Genomic DNA, 18,755 nt, shown 5'->3' on the forward strand with positions numbered 1-18,755 from the left:
GGATTTTGAATTCAATTCTGGATTTAACAGGAAGCCAATGAAGGAAGCCAAAACAGGAGAAATATGCTCTCTTTCTAGTCCCTGTCAGTACCCTTGCTGCAGCATTTTGGATCAGCTGAAGGCTTTTCAGCGAGTTTTAGGACATCCTGATAATAGTGAATTACAGTAGTCCAGCCTGGAAGTAATAAATGCATGAACTAGTTTTTCAGCGTCACTCTGGGACAGGATATTTCTAATTTTAGAGATGTTGCGCAAATGGAAGAAAGCAGTCTTACATATTTGTTTAATATGTGCATTGAAGGACATGTCCTGGTCAAAAATGACTCAAGGTTCCTCACAGCATTACTGGAGGCCAAGGTAATGCCATCCAGAGTAAGAATCTGCTTAGATACCATATTTCTAAGATTTTCAGGGCCGAGTACAATAACCTCAGTTTTATCTGAATTAAGAAGCAGAAAGTTAGCGGACATCCAGGTCTTTATGTCTTTAAGACATTCCTGCAGTTTAACTAATTGGTGTGTGTTACCTGGCTTCATGGATAGATAGAGCTGCGTGTCATCTGCATAGCAGTGAAAATTTATGCTATGTCTTCTAATGATGCTGCCTAAGGAAGCATGTATAATGTAAACAGAATTGGTCCTAGCACCGAACCCTGTGGAACTCCATAATTGACCTTAGTGTGTGAAGAGGACTCTCCATTTACTTGAACAAATTGGAGTCTATTAGATAGATATGATACAAACCACTGCAGTGCAGTACCTGTAATACCTACAGCATGTTCTAATCGCTCTAATAGGATATTATGGTCAACAGTATCGAACGCAGCACTGAGGTCTAGCAGGACAAGCACAGAGATGAGTCCACTGTCAGAGGCCATAAGAAGATCATTTGTAACCTTCACTAAAGCTGTTTCTTTGCTGTGATGAGCTCTGAAACCTGACTGAAACTCTTCAAATAAGCCATTTCTCTGCAGATGATCTGTTAGCTGTTTGACAACTATTCTTTCAAGGATTTTTGATATGAAAGGAAGGTTGGAGATTGGCCTATAATTAGCTAAGACAGCTGGGTCTAGAGATGGCTTTTTAAGTAAAGGTTTAACTACAGCCACCTTGAAGGCCTGTGGTACATAGCCGATTATTAGAGATAGGTTGATCATATTTAAGATTGAAGAATTAATTAATGGCAGGACTTCTTTGAGCAGTTTTGTAGGAATAGGGTCTAAAAGACACGTTGATGGTTTGGAGGAATTAATTATTGAAGTTAACTCAGAAAGATCAATTGGAGAAAAGAGTTTAACTTAACATCGATGGTACTAAAAGTAGCTGTAGATAATATTACATCTGTGGGATGATTATTGGTAATTTTTCTCTAATGATAAAAATTTTATTTGTGAAGAAGTTCATGAAGTCATTACTAGTTAATGTTAAAGGGATTGTTGGCTCAGTAGAGCTCTGACTGTTTGTCAGCCTGGCTACAGTGCTGAAGAGAAACCTGGGGTTGTTCTTATTTTCTTCAATCAGTGACGAATAGTAAGATGTTCTGGCTTTGCGGAGGGCTTTCTTATAAAGCAGCAAACTATTTCTCCAGGCTAAATGATGATCCTCTAAATTTGTGACACGCCATTTCCTCTCCAGCTTACGAGTTATCTGCTTTAGGCTACGTGTTTGAGAATTATACCACGGAGTCAGGTACTTCTGATTTGAGACATTAGTTTTCACAGGAGCTACAGTATCCAGAGTCATACGTAGTGAGGAGGTAAAATTATTAACAAGATAATCGACCTCTGTTGGAGTAGCGTTCAGATAGCTGCTCTGCTCTATGTTGGTACAGGGCATTGAAGATGATAACAGTGGGTGGATTATATTCTTAAACTTAGTTACAGCACTTTCAGAAAGACATCTACTTTGATAAAGTCTACTCTCCACTGCTGTGTAATCAATTATTGTAAATGTAAATGTTATCAGGAAATGATCAGACAGCAGAGGGTTTTCAGGAAACACTGTTAAATGTTCAGTTTCTATGCCATATGTTAAAACAAGATCTAGAGTGTGATTAAAGTGGTGGGTGGGTTCTTTTACATTTTGAGAGAAGCCAATTGAGTCTAATAACAAATTAAATGCGATGTTGAGGCTGTCATTTTTAGCATCTACATGGATGTTAAAATCACCCACAATAATTATTTTATCTGAGCTGAGCACTAAATCAGATAAAAAGTCTGAGAAATCAGAGAGAAACTCTGTGTAAGGCCCAGGTGGACGATAGATGATAACAAGTAAGACTGGTTTCTGAGTTTTACAGCTGGGGTGGACGAGGCTAAGCATCAGGCTTTCAAATGAATTAAAAGTCTGTCTTTGTCTTTCGTTAATTAATAGGCTGGTGTGAAAATTGCTGCCACACCACCCCTCGGCCTGTGCTTCGGGATTTCTGGTAGTTAGAATGACTCGGGGTGTTGATTCATTTAAACTAACATAATCATCCTGCTGCAACCAGGTTTCTGTAAGGCAGAGTAAATCGATTTGTTGATCAATTATTAAGTCATGTACTAACAGAGACTTGGAGGAGAGAGACCTAATATTTAATAATCCACATTTCACTGTTTTACTCTTTGGTTCAGATGTGGATACTGTATTGTTCTTTCTTTGTGATTTTTTATGTTTAAGTTGTTTATTCCTGGGTTTTGGTTTGTTTTTTGTCTGTTTGGGAGCTGACACAGTCTCTATGGAGATGGGTTTTTGGGGGGGTAGCAGGAGGAGAGAAGCTGCAGAGAGGCGTGTAAGACTGCAACTCTGCTTCCTGGTCCCAACTCTGGATAGTCATATTTTGGGGGTTTAATAAATTGGTCCATATTTAGAAATGAGAGCTGCTCCATCCAAAGTGGGATGGATGCCGTCTCTCCTAACAAGACCAGGTTTCCTCCAGAAGGTTTGCCAATTATCTATGAAGCCCACATCGTTTCTGGGACACCACTCAGGCTGAACAGCAGGCGTGTGAACTGACATGAACTAAAAATACTGGGTCAACAACCCAGAAACCCTGACAGTACCCCCCCCTTCAAGGCCGGCACCCGACGGCCGAAAGAAAGAAAAACCAAGACAGGGTGGGCGGAGGGGGTCCAGGACGGAGGGACGGAGTCCAAAACAAAGACAGTCCAGGCGGGTGGCCACGTGGCCGGTGGCCGAGCCGAAACAGTTCTGGTGGGCGGCCACGTGGCCGGTGGCCGAGCCGAAACAGTTCTGGTGGGCGGCCACGTGGCCGGCTGTGACGCTGGAGGTGATCTGGTGGGCGGCCGTCAGGAAGACGGCGGCGGCCATTGAGAAGGTCCGGTGGGCGGCCGCGAGGAAGACGGCGGCGGCGGCCACTGAGAAGGTCCGGTGGGCGGCCGCGAGGAAGACGGTGGCGGCGTCCAGAACATGGCTTGGGTGACGGCGTGGCAGCCGCAGGACCAGGCGAGGCTAACGCAGAGGCAGAAGCTGGACCGTGCGAAGCCGAGGCTGGACCAGATGAAGCAGAAGCTGGAGCCGAGGCTGGACCAGGCGACGGCATGGGAGCCGGCGGTGACGGAGCAACAGCTTCGGAGGCTGGGCCAGTAGGCGCGGAGGCCCCTGGCTGGAGACTGGCCGGGCCAGCGGGTGCGGAAACCCCTGGCTGAGGAGCGGCCGGGCCAGCGGGTGCGGAAACCCCTGGCTGAGGAGCGGCCGGGCCAGCGGGTGCGGAAACCCCTGGCTGAGGAGCGGGAGAGCTCACAGCTGGCTCTGGATGCTGTGGCTGCAGGTCCGGGAACTGAACAGGACAGTGAATGAGTGACTGGGCGACAGAAGGCTGGGCGACGGACTGAACTGACTGGACGACAGACTGGACAGGCTGGAGGACGGGCGACTGGGGAACAGGAAAAGACTGGAGACGACGAGACTGGAGGACAGGAGACTGAGCTATAGAGGACTGGAGGACAGGAGGCGACTGAGCTATAGAGGACTGGAGGACAGGAGGCGACTGAGCTATAGAGGACTGGAGGAAAGGAGGCGACTGAGCTATAGAGGACTGGAGGAAAGGAGGCGACTGAGCTATAGAGGACTGGAGGACAGGAGGCGACTGAGCTATAGAGGACTGGAGGACAGGAGGCGACTGGGCTACAGGGAGGACAGGAGGCGACTGGGCTACAGGGAGGACAGGAGGCGACTGGGCTACAGGGAGGACAGGAGGCGACTGGGCTACAGGGAGGACAGGAGGCGACTGGACTGACTGGACTGGGGCAGGCTGGACAGCAGGCGTGTGAACTGACTGGGCTGGAGGCTGAACAGCAGGCGTGTGAACTGACTGGGCTGGAGGCTGAACAGCAGGCGTGTGAACTGACTGGGCTGGAGGCTGAGCAGCAGGCGTGTGAACTGACTGGGCTGGAGGCTGAACAGCAGGCGTGTGAACTGACTGGGCTGGAGGCTGAACAGCAGGTGAGGGAACTGACTGGAGTGGCGGCTGAACAGCAGGTGAGGGAACTGACTGGAGTGGGGATGCTAAGGGATGAACAGAGGTAGGCGAAGCTGACGACGGAGCTGAGGTTGGTGTGGCTGATGGCTGAGCTATAGACTAAGCTAGTGAGGGAGATAAAGCTACAGCCTGGGCTAATAAAGCTGGTGCCTGAGCAGGGGACACCTCAGCTAGCCTAACCAGGGATAGAGCTAGTGCGTGAAAGGCTGGATCAGGCGGTGGATGAAGTGGTGGACTGATTGGTAAGCAGGCTAGCTCTTCCGAGCCTCCAGAGCATGAGGGCACTGGCTGGAGAGCTTCGGCTGGGCCTCTGGGATGGTCAGGTTGGATTTGGGCTGCCCTCAGCCTAAGTGCTGGGACAGGCACGGAGGTGGCTGGACACCACCAGTCACCCCACCCGAGAAACAGGAGGCGGGTGTGGAGGTAGACTGGGTCGCAGCTGCCCTCCTCCTGGGAGCTGGCACAGGTGTGGGTGTAGGCTGACTGATGGGAGTGGAAATAATGACTGGGTGAGTGATACTGACTGGTCTATCGGGTTTTATTCTGGTCCTTCTGCCACCACTATTTACAGTCTTTGGGGGAGCAGAGCAGAAATAATCTTCCCAGTCCACTTTATCCTCTAGGAGGGAAGTTCCCCATGAATCAGAAATGAGTCCGTTATGCATTTTGAGTGAACAATTGAATGAAGGGTGTGGAAAACAGTCACTGGAACTCACCACCGGGAGTTGCTGAGAATAGTCCAATTTATGACGGCGTGTGCGCCGCTTTCTCCGGGAAGAGGAAGCGGGCGGGGTGAACAGCTGAGCCTCTGGCGCGGGAGCCTCCGTTGAGCCGAGGTGGGAGGCATAGCCGCTGTGCCATGGCGAAGTGGAAGAGCCGGTGAGTGAAACGGCTGGTGGGCGAGTGAGGAGCGGAGCGGAGCGGAGCGGAGCGGAGCGGCGGGAGAGCGAGCAGCCGAAGCTTGGCCTGTGACGCCCACTCTCCGCGGCGAATGCTCCGATGCAGGTGAGGCAGCAGGTGGAGAACCGCGGCGTCTCCGAGGCCCCCCCAGAGCCAGACGCGTCCCCTCAAAGACATGCTCCCTCTCTGAGAAGAGCCGCTGTTTCCCCCTGAGCTTCTCCGCCCAAACGGAGAGCGCTGCGTCCTGCCGCTCGAAGAGTTCCGAGTCCGCTGGGTCCACAACGCGGGGTCGTGTCATTCTGTCAGGGGTTGTGTCGTGTGGAGGCGAGGAAGTGACCCAAACGCAAGACTCGTGGATAGTGAAGAACTGAAGATGGTTTATTATGAAGCATGGATGAACAGGGCAGGAACGAAAGGACTGATTGACTGAAAGACTGAATGGCTGGCTGAACTGAACACAGGTGGAAGCGACAACATAACATCACGAGAACATCAATGACACGACAAAGAACTGGTGAAACCGAGGAGCTTAAATACACAGGTTGAATGATGACAATGATTGGAACCGCTGAGTACAGGGCTGAACATAATCTGACTAATGACACAAGCTGACATGGGAAAAAACAGGAAGTGAGAACAGGCAGGAGATAAACTTTGAACATGAATTAAAAATACCGGGTCAACGACCCAGAAACCCTGACAGCTGGTCGGAGAACATTCAAAAATCTCTTCCAGTACACATTGGATGTCAGCATCAGGGGTGAGCCAGTTGCATAGATTGCACGAGCGAAACACTCATCTGCATTTTTCTGGCTAGTGTCATCCATAAAATCAAAGAATCCTCTGATGCCAGAGGGACCAGGAGCTGATGAGTGGGTATCTGACTCTGATACAGCTGAAACAGATTCATTTTCCCCTTGAGTGGAACTCCTGGCTGCTGCATGTGTTGGGCCTTGAGGAATTTTTTTGCACTTTGCAATGTGCTGCTGCATTTTTGTGGCATTCTTCACGTACGTCTTATCACAATACTTACACATATATACAGATTTCCCTTGTACATTAGCTGGTGTAAAATGTCTCCACACATCAGATAGCGCACGTGGCATTTTTCTGTAAAATAAAACAAGAGCTTGTAAAAATGCTAATGGAATGCAAGAGATCGTAATAATACAATTGCAATATGATAATAAACAGATATAAATAGTAAGGCTAGCTAAACAACTGGAATGATCTTCAAAACAAAACAGCCAAATGAGGAAGCTAGCATCTTCTTTATGTTATACTAGCTATGGCTTATTTAGCATCTAACAGATGCTAGCATTTTATTTAGCATCTTATCAGATTGCTATCTACCAGATTAATACATTTTATGTGATATTCACAATTTAAACATTTAATGAATATATTTTCCCATAATATCATCAAAACTTACCTCACTTGTTAAGTCCACAGGCTCAAATTTGTGCCTTCAATACTCTTTGTCCTTCAGGCTCAAAAGTGTGGTCCATGTGTACATGTGATGGAGGCATGCACAGTGCCAGTAGGTGGTCTCAATAGCCATGCAGCAAGCATGTGCTCTGTACATGTGATTAAGGAATGGCATGGATATTCAAGTGTATTTGAATTGCATTTGTTTGTTTTTGTCAACATTATGCTAAAATATACTTTGCTCAACTATATTTAAGTTCCCTAAGAAGAGCCAACCTTCAATTTTGAAAATTCCCAGTTTATTCCCATAAATTCCCGTTAATTCCCATTTATTCCCATGGAAAGTTTCCATCTTTGAAAATTCCGGGAATTTTGCAACCCTAGTTGGAAAGGGAGGTTAAGATGTTAAACTGGGCTGCCTATGTTGTTGGTGTTATACCAAGTGCTCACAACTCAGGATTCAGGAAGTGGGAACAAAAAGGAATAACAGCAATTTGTACAATAATGAAAGATGGCCATTTGATGAGTTTCCAAGATTTAAAAGATCGGTATAGTCTAGAGAAAACCGATTTGTACCGGTACCTGCAACTCAGAGATTACTTTTCAAAGGAAGTACGAAGTCCGCGTATGTCTTATGGCATGCTGGATTGCGTAATTAAATCATACAGGGGCCTCCAATTCAAGGAAATTTCTGTACTATATAAAAACCTAAGGGAGAACACGGCAACATCAACTGAATACATAAAAAAGAAATGGGAGCAGGAAATAAAAACTGATATCTCAACTGAGGAATGGTTAGATATGTGTGAAACTCAGAACACAACGACTAACTCAAGATGCTGGAGAGAATTTTGATGGAAACATCTTACTCGATTCTTTATTACACCAAAAATCAAACGTAAGCAGACTCAAGACAGTTTGCAATGCTGGAGAAGATGTGGTAACATGGAAGCACACATGGGAGTGCCTGAAACTGCATAATTTTTGGAAGAACGTGACTCTTGTAATAGGCAATATCTTGGGCTATCAATTACCACACAATTTTAAAAATGTATATCTTGGGAATATTAGGGAGTATGTTATGTACGACGACATGTATTTGACAAAAATCCTATTGATAGCTGCAAAGAAAGCTATAACAAGAAACTGGTACAAACTGGATCCACCTTCTTCAAAAGACTGGTTAAATGTTGTTGAAGAAATCTATGCAATGGAAAAAATGACTTACATTCTCAGATTAAAGGAAGATATTTTCGTTGCTAAGTGGGAGAAATGGACATTATATGGCACCAAGGAAAATTAATGAACAAACCAAACATTTAAGGTCTATAACTTTGTATATCCATTGATGCATGCATGTATAAGTATGTGTATAAGCTGGAGTATGTATGCTGCGGAGTAAAGGCAGGTATGCATATGGTAGTTGATTAGAATTGGCACCCACATCTTTTGTTCGCTTTAGTTCTGTTTGTTTTGACTCTGTGCTTGTATGGTTATTTCTTCTGTAATGTAATACATGTCTGTGTTTAAACTGTGACAAAACTATCAATAAAAACTACAGTGTCAAAAAAAATAAATAAATGTGCCCCATTTAAACACATAATGAGTTTTACAAATAAATCTAAACCTAAATCTTCATTAAGACGTGTGATTTATTGTGCAAAAATGCATATAAATGTTTCCAGTACTTCATTGTTTTATTCGTCATACGCTGCCATCAACACCAACACCCATGTGAACACTCATAGCTAGAACTGGAAACCGTGGGATGAGTTATTGGCCTGATAACTGCCTTCGTTTGACCTCTTAGTCTGACCAATATTTGCTGAATTTATTATTTTCATTTCAGGTTTCTCAGCCTTGTCTTTACTTATACTTCTTTTTATTTTGCACAGAAAGTTTTGACCTTTAGTTGTTAAACACTGGACTGAGCACATAGACATTCATTTATGGTCAAATTTTTCCCCTGTGGTCATAAAAGGAGCGGTCTCTCATCAGTGGTCCCTCCCCTTGCTTTTTCCTCCTTATCACATCTCCTTATCTAAGCAGCTCCATTCTCTGCTTTCATTTTCATTCTTTCTCCTCTCCTGTCACGTAGAGCGTGGTTGTCTTTAAAAGTGTTGTGCTACAGAGTAATACCACAGAAGGAAAACTTCCAGGTAAAAATGCTTTGTGTTTTTAAGTTGTCTTTGGTTGTAATGAGATCAGTGGAGAACAGCTTTTTATTTTTTCACCAGCTACAGTTTGACAGTTTGCTGAGTCTTGACTTGTAACACACTAGTAACAGTTCAAATGTTATGTTTACTGTGCGTTTTTATTCCGTCAACTCAACTTCGGATACATATGTAAGAAAAACTATAAAACCTGATGGGTTAACAACTTCTTCTTTCTGCATCCCAACCTCCACCTCCTTCATTAGTCTACAGAGTATAAATCCTCTACACTATGTCATCTAACCGATCATTCAAAAACCAACATGAAGAGGCCTACGCCTCCCTGATGAAAGGCCTGAAGGAGCTGGACCTACAGGGACCCTATGTTCCCTGTGACCTGGTGCTGATTGGAGACCATGCCTTTCCTTTAGCAATGAACAGCCGAGGTCAGGTGCTGATGGCTGCCTCTCTGTACGGCAGTGGAAGGATTGTGGTCCTGGGTCATGAGGGCTACTTGACAGCCTTTCCTGCTCTGGTAGAAAATGCTGTGACCTGGCTGAGAGGTGATGGATCTGATAACCTCTCTGTAGGGGTGCACAGAAATGTCAGTGCAGTTGCTGATAGCCTCAAAAAATCCAGCTTCCAAACAAAGGTTGTGGAAGCTTTCAGTGACAACCTGGGAGTTGGTGTTAGAATCAATTAGAATCAAACTTATGGGAAAGGAGACCCCTTGGACATCAATGAGCATGATGAGAACTATTGATAACAAAAGAAAGAATCTTTGGAAAAAAATTATCTAAGGAGAATAAATTTATTTTAGTCTGACCCCAGTCCCATCCGCTAACATGGAGGAGGCGGGGTTTATGACCTATACTGCAGCCAGACACCAGGGGGCGATAGAGACGTTTTGGCTTCATTTTTGGGGAGCTGTCGAGTCGTCCATGTTTTCTACAGTCAATGGTTTTGATCTGTTCACCATCAACATTGCGTGCAGCAGCAACCACAGCCTCCCAGACACTGTACAGAGAGGTGTACTGTTTTCCCTCCTTGTAAATCTCACATTTGATGATGGACCACAGGTTCTCAATGGGGTTCAGATCAGGTGAACAAGGAGGCCATGTCATTAGTTTTTCTTCTTTATACCCTTTCTTGCCAGCCACGCTGTGGAGTACTTGGACGCGTGTGATGGAGCATTGTCCTGCATGAAAATCATGTTTTTCTTGAAGGATGCAGACTTCTTCCTGTACCACTGCTTGAAGAAGGTGTCTTCCAGAAAGTGGCAGTAGGACTGGGAGTTGAGCTTGACTCCATCCTCAACCCAAAAAGGCCCCACAAGCTCATCTTTGATGATACCAGCCCAAACCAGTACTCCACCTCCACCTTGCTGGCGTCTGAGTCGGACTGGAGCTCTCTGCCCTTTACCAATCCAGCCACGGGCCCATCCATCTGGCCCATCAAGACTCACTCTCATTTCATCAGTCCATAAAACCTTAAGAAAAATCAGTCTTGAGATATTTCTTGGCGTTTCTTGAGATCAGTCTTGACGTTTCAGCTTGTGTGTCTTGTTCAGTGGTGGTCGTCTTTCAGCCTTTCTTACCTTGGCCATGTCTCTGAGTATTGCACACCTTGTGCTTTTGGGCACTCCAGTGATGTTGCAGCTCTGAAATATGGCCAAACTGGTGGCAAGTGGCATCTTGGCAGCTGCACGCTTGACTTTTCTCAGTTCATGGGCAGTTATTTTGCGCCTTGGTTTTTCCACACGCTTCTTGCGACCCTGTTGACTATTTTGAATGAAACGCTTGATTGTTCGATGATCACGCTTCAGAAGCTTTGCAATTCTAAGACTGCTGCATCCCTCTGCAAGATATCTCACTATTTTTGACTTTTCTGAGCCTGTCAAGTCCTTCTTTTCACCCATTTTGCCAAAGGAAAGGAAGTTGCCTAATAATTATGCACACCTGATATAGGGTGTTGATGTCATTAGACCACACCCCTTCTCATTACAGAGATGCACATCACCTAATATGCTTAATTGGTAGTAGGCTTTCGAGCCTATACAGCTTGGAGTAAGACAACATGCATGAAGAGGATGATGTGGACAAAATACTCATTTGCCTAATAATTCTGCACTCCCTGTATGTTAATTAAGTGGGTTGAACAAAAAGATTGCATAACAAACACAATCCCTTCATTTCAGGGACTCAAAAGTAATTGGACAAATTAAAGAACTGAAAATAAAATGTTCATTTCTAATACTTGGTTGAAAATGCTTTGCTGGCAATGACAGCCTGAAGTCTTGAACTCATGGACATCACCAGATGCTGGGTTTCCTCCTTTTTAATGCTCTGTCAGGCCTTTACTGCAGTGGCTTTGATTTATTAAACTCCTGACTTCCTTTGAATGCATATTTTTGTCATTGTCCATCTATATAGTAAAACAGCACCCAATCAATTTGACTGCATTTAGCTGAGCAGACATATGTCTCTGGACACCTCAGACTTCATTCGGCTGCTTCAGTCCTGTGTCACATCATCAATAAACACTAGTGTCCCAGTCCCACTGGCAGCCAGTCATGACCGAGCCATCACACTGCCTCTGCCATCCTTCTGGTAGATGATAATCTTGATTTCATCTGTCCAAAGAATCTTTTTCCTAAACTGTGCTGGCTTTTCTTTGCAACTTAAGGATGGCTTGTTTTTCTGCATGGAGAGCTCCTTTGACCGCATGTTGTCTGTTCACAGTAAACTCTTCCAAATGCAAGCACCACACTTAAAATCAGCGACAGGCCTTTTGTCTGCTTAACTGATAATGACATAATGAAGGAACTGCCCACACCTGCATTTGAGTCAATTGTTCAACTATTGTTCCCTTCAAAAATAGGGTGGCACATGTTAAGGAGCTAAAACACTTAAGCACTTCATCCAATTTGAATGTGGAACCTGAGAGTCTACATATCATGTCCATGACCATTATATAACTATAATTGGCATATGTTTCAGTAAACAGGTAAAAAAAAAAAAAAAAAAAAAAAAAAACTTGTGTCAGTGTTGAAAAACATATGTACCTAACAGTATGTATATGAAGAGTTGCTGAGCCTCAGCTGGGCTCAGGCAGTTTGAATCACTCATAAGTCTGTGATTGTATCATTATTTCCTCTTCTTTTTTGTCATAGTTTTTTCTTTTTTTTAAATGAGTGCAGTCTCCCAAACAGAGGGTCATCCCTGACCTGACTGGAACTGGAAACTCAGTATTGGAACATGTGGGTGGTCCTAAAGCCACATGAAGCTCAGTGAGCTGGGACTCGTGGATCCTCCAGGCATTCTGGTTCAGCTTGGGATTCTGAGGAACCACATTCGTCTGGGTGGTGTTGAAGCTAGGGACTGCAGGTAAGAAGTAAAAGAGGGACAAGATTACAGTTTCTCAGTCCAAATAAAAGGTGAGAGCCTCGATGAGTCTAGAAGTGGCTTAGTCATTTTCATTGATCACTTCAAATATTCTAGGAAATTATTAATTACAAGCATGTCTTGAAAAAAACATTGAAACATAAGGCTGGAGATGCTGCTTGTTATTCAAGTCTATCTATCCTCAGCTGCTGCTGTGCGCTGAAGAAGCATTTTAAATGTCTTTAAATAAAAAATGTTAAGCTTTGCCTGGCCTTTCTCATAATGGTTGTCAATCTAAACTTTACTTTGCGAGTCTAAGCTGTAGGTTTATATGTAACATTTTATTATGTCAGCTTAAAATGTAGCTAATATAACACCTCCTGAGAGTCAGTTTAATCACCAATTTCCAGGTTATTCACTGTATGACAGCATTTACAGTTTAATTACAGGTTTAAGACTGCTGTTGTTGCTCTGTCTTCACCACGGGCTCTCGCTTGGGCCGAGTGTGTACATTACAGTACTGTAGACTGCACAACCTTCTCGCCTTCCTTTACTGTCATCATTGCTTTTATATCTGCAATTGTTGTAAAACAACTCTCCCACTGGCTGTGCGATAAACTGCTGCCAAGTTGTTCTCTGTGTTTTTTGCTCTGGCAGCGCTGCTCTGAATGGGTCTGTCGTTGTTGTCCACACAGCAGTAGGCATTCCACAGGTAGTCTGGGATGTTGACACGCTTAACATTGTTTTTAACAATCCAGCTGTCTGCAGAAGGAATGGCACCGACCAGCACGTAGGCCTTAGGGCACTTCTCCAGAAACCATCCTAAAGCCACATGAAGCTCGGTGAGCTGGGACTCGTGGATCCTCCAGGCATTCTTGTTCAGCTTGGGGTTCTGAGGAACCACATTGGTGAGGATGAAAGTGGCGTTGCGACTAGGGACTGCAGGAGAGAAGGAAAAGAAGGACAAGCTTAAAGTTTCTCAGTCCAAAGAAAAGATGGGAGCCTCGATGAGTCAAAAAGTGGGTTAGTCATTTTCATTCAGCAATTAAAATATTCTAGAAAATTATCAATTGTGGGCACGTTTAGCAGAAAACATTGAAACGTAAGGCTGGAGATGCTGTTCATTAGTTAAGTCTATCTATCCTCAGCTGTTGCAGCCAAGAACAGCTCCCCAGTCCTGTACTGCCATCTACTGTCTACCCTCCTGAAAAACACACAATCCGTCCTCGACTACCTGCATGGTGTCCGTTGGGGTTGAGGTGACCACGGTCAAAGCCTGAATTTGTGTAGTCCTCATTCAGAGCTTGTCTCTCTTCAAGGTAGACACCAGGGTTATCCTGCCCCAGCCAGTATCCATCTTTCATCTCTCCCTGCCAAGACCGATCTACCAGCTAAGATGCATGGAAACAAGACAAAAAAAAAATTAATTCCTTAGAATCTAAAATTGTCTAAACAAACAATTAATGTAAATTGTATGACTCTGTATTCTCCATACTTTCTCTCTGCCATGAATAGATGGCAGAGAGTCACTTGGGTGACGTGATGCCACCTCCTTATATTAGGCTGCCAATGTCCTCAATGTGGATTTACAATTTTTACACACATGTTTATACACGTGTGTATAAACATCCTCATTTTTTCCTGAAGTTATCGCAGATTTGACACTGAACAACAGGTGGTTATGAGCAAACACGTTCAATGACAAACTCTGGTTTACTCCTAAACTCCAAAAGCTGTGGCTGGAAAAGAGAAGGAGAGACAGGAACCACTACAGAGAGGCCAAGTGCAGGTTCAGTAAAGAAGTGGACATTGCTAAACATCAGCACTCTGAGAAGATGCAGCAGCAGATCTCAGAGAATGACTCGGCCTCTGTGTGGAAACGTTTTAGGAATATCACCAACTACAAGCCTGACCCCCCCACTCCACTGATGACTTGCTCTTGGCCAACACCCTTAACGACTTTTTCTGCCGTTGTGACGAGCCATCAAGCACCTCCAACGGCCCCCACCTCTCCCCTCCATAGAGCCATCGCCACCAACAAACACTTCACCTACAACACCCCCTCCATACCCCACACCAAGGAGGATTTCACACCACCTTCTCCCACTACAACCCTTCATGAAGCAGATGTGAGGAAGCAGTTTAAGAGTCTGAATGCTCGAAAACTCCTGGCCCAGACGGTGTGTCTCCTGCCACCCTCAGACACTGTGCACACAAGCTGGTCCCAGTGTTTTCTGGCATTTTCAACTCCTCACTGCAGGCATGTCATGTGCCTGCCTGCTTCAAGTCCTCTACCATAATCCTTGTCCCCAAGAAACCTATGATCACTGGACTAAATGACTACAGACCTGTGGCTCTGACATCTGTGGTCATGAAGTCATTTGAGCGCCTGGTTCTCTCCTACCTCAAGACCCTCACGGCCCCCCTCCTGGACCCCTGCAGCTTGCATACAGAGCCAGCAGGTCTGTAGACGATGCTATCAACATGGCTCTACACTTCATCCTGCAGCATCTGGACTCCCCAGGAACCTACGCCAGGATCCTGTTTGTTTCCAGTTCAAAAAGTGACCCTCCGACAGTCAAACCCATGTGTTCTCTGATTGGATTGTTACATTTGTGATTGACATGACATTGACCAATCAGATGAAAGGAAGAAAAATAGGGTCAAAAATTCATACTTGTAACTTGCAGGGTTTTGTTTTTGTTTTTTGTTTTTTTGCCAAGTCCACACACAAATCTTTTTTTTTTTTTTTACACATACAAATCCTGATTTACAAGTAAAAAATATTTATGACCACATTTTGAGCCCATAGTATGGGGGACCTGCATCTGATACAGATGAACAGCAGCCAGAATTGTTTTGTCCTACAGTGGCCACCGTAGCTAGGATTATGCACTGGGGTTTGGAGGGGAGTCTGACTGCAATCTTCTGACAGCTAGTGAGTCCCTTTAACACACGGAACCTTTGTTTGCCATCTAGTTAAATATATCAACTTCATCGTGTAATCCAGGCGTGTCCAAACTTTTTTCACTGAGGGCCACATACATAACAATATAGGAGGGCCTGGGCCACTTACTAGAAATTAGATATATAAACTTAACTTTAGTGTTAGTTAGAAAAATCAGTTAAAAGTGGTCAAATATGTTATATTGTTCTTCTTCTTCCTAGTGGTTTATATCCCAAAGATACAGGGGCTACGATACATCCGCACCCTGGCGCGGCATCACCAAGATGAGTTGGAGTTATTAAACCTCCGTAAAGTTTGTTTGGCGGTGACACAAGAGGTATACCAGCTGTTTTTCTCTACATCTGTGTTTTTGCCACTCTCTTCTGTCCATGTTTGCCCTGTCTCATGCAGTTTTGTAACAGGTTTGATTTCTAACTGCTTAAATTTCCTCTGATTCTTTAGATTAAAAACAATCGCTCTTGTGTGTCCTGTGCGGCACTGGACACCGTGGTATATTTGTGTGTTCACCTCAAAGAGAGGATGGACAGAGCAGCTGATTTAACCTGTGAGAGTCTACTCCAGGTGTTTGCAAGGGCAAATGCCAATGAGTTCATTCAGCAACATGCCCACGAAGCTCTGACAGCTCTGGTTCATCATTGTAGCCCGAGTCGCTTTATAACTAGCCTGAAGAAGCATGGTTTGAAGTAAGTTCACACCTGTGAAGAGTATCTGTGACCCCAGCATCACAATCAGATCAGGTGAAAAACAAACACGCTGAATGGATTTGTCTGTGTTTTTTTTCCTCAGACATAAGAGCGTTCTCGTGAGAGCTGGTGCCGCACTGGGGCTTCTTATGATCAATGAATTCATGGGAGCGGAGAAAGTTCTGTCTGCAGGACAGACTTTCACCAAATACTTCCTGTTGGCTGTCAGTTTAGTGTGTCAGGATGCTTCCTCTGAAGTCAGGTCAGTGTGAACTTTTAACAATTATAGGCTGATATTTCTATTTTGACTTTCTTTTGATAAATTCTCTGCATTTACTTAGAAACTAAAGTGCTGATTAACAATGCTTCTCTCTGCAGAGCTCATGGAAAGGCCATCTTAAAAGACCTGGTCAAACAGAAGAACTTCAAAAAGATGTGGGTAGAAAGCGTCTCGCATAAATCCCGCTGTGAGGTGGAAGGAAGACTCAGAGACGTATTTCAGAAATAGACACAGGTAAGCCACACAGCATACACGAGCAGCCTTCAAATTAAGTAACCACTTTGAAGGCTGCTCATTTCTGTGTGGCATTTTCAGAAATTTCCCACATCACGTCTGCTTCAGGTAAGTATGTATTTCATTTAAATATTTAATATAACATTTACAGTAATTAAATATTTAATATGCATAAAAAACACTCACTTATTCACCAACCGGTCGAGGCAGATGGCCGCCCTCCCTGAGCCTGGTTCTGCCAGAGGTTTCTTCCTGTTAAAAGGGAGTTTTTCCTCTCCACAGTCGCTCATAGGGATCAATTGGGTACAATAACTTTGTTGCTTTTTGGTCCGTCACATTGATCAAAAAGCAACATGTTCTTAATAGAGTGGCAAGTGAGTGTTTTACATTTTCCATCTGTGAACGGTAGCTTCTACCACTCATTTATTAATTTGGCACAAAATAAAGAAACTTTAAAAAACAACAAATGTTCTTGTCTGTCTTCAAGTTATTTTCAATAAACAAATTCAATGAATCAAATTGCATTCAGAGTTATTCTTGTATTTCCTCACGTAATATAGTCAGTAGTCTAAAGTGCAATATGTCAGCTACGAATAATATCTTTGTATTGTTGTTGTGGAAAAATAATGTAAACATTGAAACCAAGCTGATTTTCTGAGATTTATTGAAAGAAATTTCAAACCTCTGCAAATGGATCAATAAAGCACAAACAGGGTTTGTACCAGCATTGACAAAAAGGCACAATTATAGCAGCTGTGGATACAATCTTGTCTATTCAGTGGTTGGGAGTGAAATTCTCACCTTCATGGAGGCACCAGCTTCATAATTAAGTGTGTCATCAAGAGCAGGTATTTAAGGAGCGGCTGTGGCAGCAGCCAAACTAACTGCTGTTTCCCTTTCAAGCTGCCTAGTTTGTCCTGGAGTTCAGCCTTCAAGTTCATTCTTCCCTCCCTTAATTGAATTTACTTATTTGTAAGCTACATGTATGCTCACTAACAAAGCTAAATGAGCTAAATCTAACGGTGCTCTTTAAATTTGATGAAAAGCTAGTTCACTTTCTTTTCTCATCAGTCCTCTTGATTGTGTCTTGTAGCAGGTTTTTGGCTTTAACACATCAAAGATCTGTTGGGTTGAGTTGGCCATAAGGCTTGTCAAAGTTTCATGTTGGTGGCTTTTTGGGAAAAACAGTCCTGACAAAGTCAATCAGCCCCTCTTCCCAAACATTAATGGATGATGCATGCATGAATACTCACCAAACATCATCCATAAAAAAGGATCTTTGGCTTTTAAAGGATTCCTTCAAAAGCAAATATTTCATTTCCTCACTTGGACCATGAGTATATTTGGGACAGTGTAACATCATGCCTGGAGTGATGAAGGTAAACTGGTTTTATGCTGCTAGTCTTGCTGCACAGTATATTTATTTCCTAATGTTCTGCACAGTTTTCATGACAAATGCCCACATTTTGTTCTGATGTGCACTAACTGGTGTATGTTCTGAATCACTGTCAAGACATTTATTTTAAATGACACTTCTTCAGCTAAGAGTCTAAGGGTAGAAACACACAGACGCTGCAGTTTTTACTTGCAAGGGCGATCACAGAGCGCTCACACCAGAGTGGGGGCTCTATGATCTGCTCTGTTTTTGCACTTCTCTTTATTTATACACAAGGAAAATGAATACATTTGTTCAGTGACGTGAGCATGTGCGTATGTGATTTTGTGTGTGTGTGTGTGTGTGAGGTCAAAACTGCTTGTTTAACTTCTTACCATTGCTGTGGGAAGATTCAGATAAAAATAAAGAACAATCAATTGTGTTCTAGTGCAAGAACACAACACAGCCGGGGGGGGTCTGCTTTGTTGTTGTTTATTCAGATCTCTTTTCACACAATACTCTTGTTGCTTCTGAGCCTCTCGTTTTACTAAAGGTGATGATGGAGCAGCGAGACTGAACCAGTGGCTGGCTAACATGAGAAGGAAGGAGTGGAGACCTGCACAAACATCATGTCTTTGAAGTGCTCACTTTGAAACAGAATGCTTTCTAAGAGTGAAAGTTTAAGAAACTCTAACTAATATTTAACATGCCCACTCTCCTTTCCCCCCATTTGTACTAATTTAGGGAGCACAGCAGTTGCAGCCATTTTAAGGTTTTTTTGTTTTATTTTGTTTTCTCAGGCGAGGTCATCTGTCAGAGGGGCAAGAGGCAATATTTTGGTAAGTACTAACACAGAGGTAAGTGACTCA

At 43.9% G+C, this 18,755-nt stretch overlaps 2 protein-coding genes across 2 annotated transcripts in view; both read left to right on the top strand.

Annotated features, from left to right (window-relative positions):
* The window catches only part of LOC120435271 (NACHT, LRR and PYD domains-containing protein 12-like), a 237,957-nt gene that overhangs the window by 121,869 nt on the left and 97,333 nt on the right, over nucleotides 1-18,755 (top strand). The gene's annotated exons all lie outside the window — the stretch shown is intronic.
* LOC116332775 lies at nucleotides 12,213-17,016 on the top strand. The gene is made up of 7 exons (XM_039608507.1): nucleotides 12,213-12,349; nucleotides 13,105-13,369; nucleotides 15,515-15,630; nucleotides 15,756-15,997; nucleotides 16,101-16,259; nucleotides 16,376-16,511; nucleotides 16,593-17,016. The coding sequence occupies exons 2-6, from the start codon at nucleotides 13,261-13,263 to the stop codon at nucleotides 16,503-16,505; spliced, it is 756 nt and encodes a 251-aa protein (XP_039464441.1). The 5' UTR covers nucleotides 12,213-12,349; nucleotides 13,105-13,260; the 3' UTR covers nucleotides 16,506-16,511; nucleotides 16,593-17,016.

This window comes from Oreochromis aureus, linkage group 3 (assembly GCF_013358895.1).
Source record: "Oreochromis aureus strain Israel breed Guangdong linkage group 3, ZZ_aureus, whole genome shotgun sequence".
NCBI classification, from domain to species: domain Eukaryota; kingdom Metazoa; phylum Chordata; class Actinopteri; order Cichliformes; family Cichlidae; genus Oreochromis; species Oreochromis aureus.

Excerpts from the sequence above, each read along its gene's own strand:
- LOC116332775 (XM_039608507.1), top strand. The coding sequence starts at position 13,261 with ATGAAAGTGGCGTTGCGACTAGGGACTGCAGGAGAGAAGGAAAAGAAG. Across the intron at positions 15,631-15,755 it reads GTTTGGCGGTGACACAAGAG|ATTAAAAACAATCGCTCTTG; the intron begins GTATACCAGCTG and ends CTGATTCTTTAG. Across the intron at positions 16,260-16,375 it reads GATGCTTCCTCTGAAGTCAG|AGCTCATGGAAAGGCCATCT; the intron begins GTCAGTGTGAAC and ends TTCTCTCTGCAG.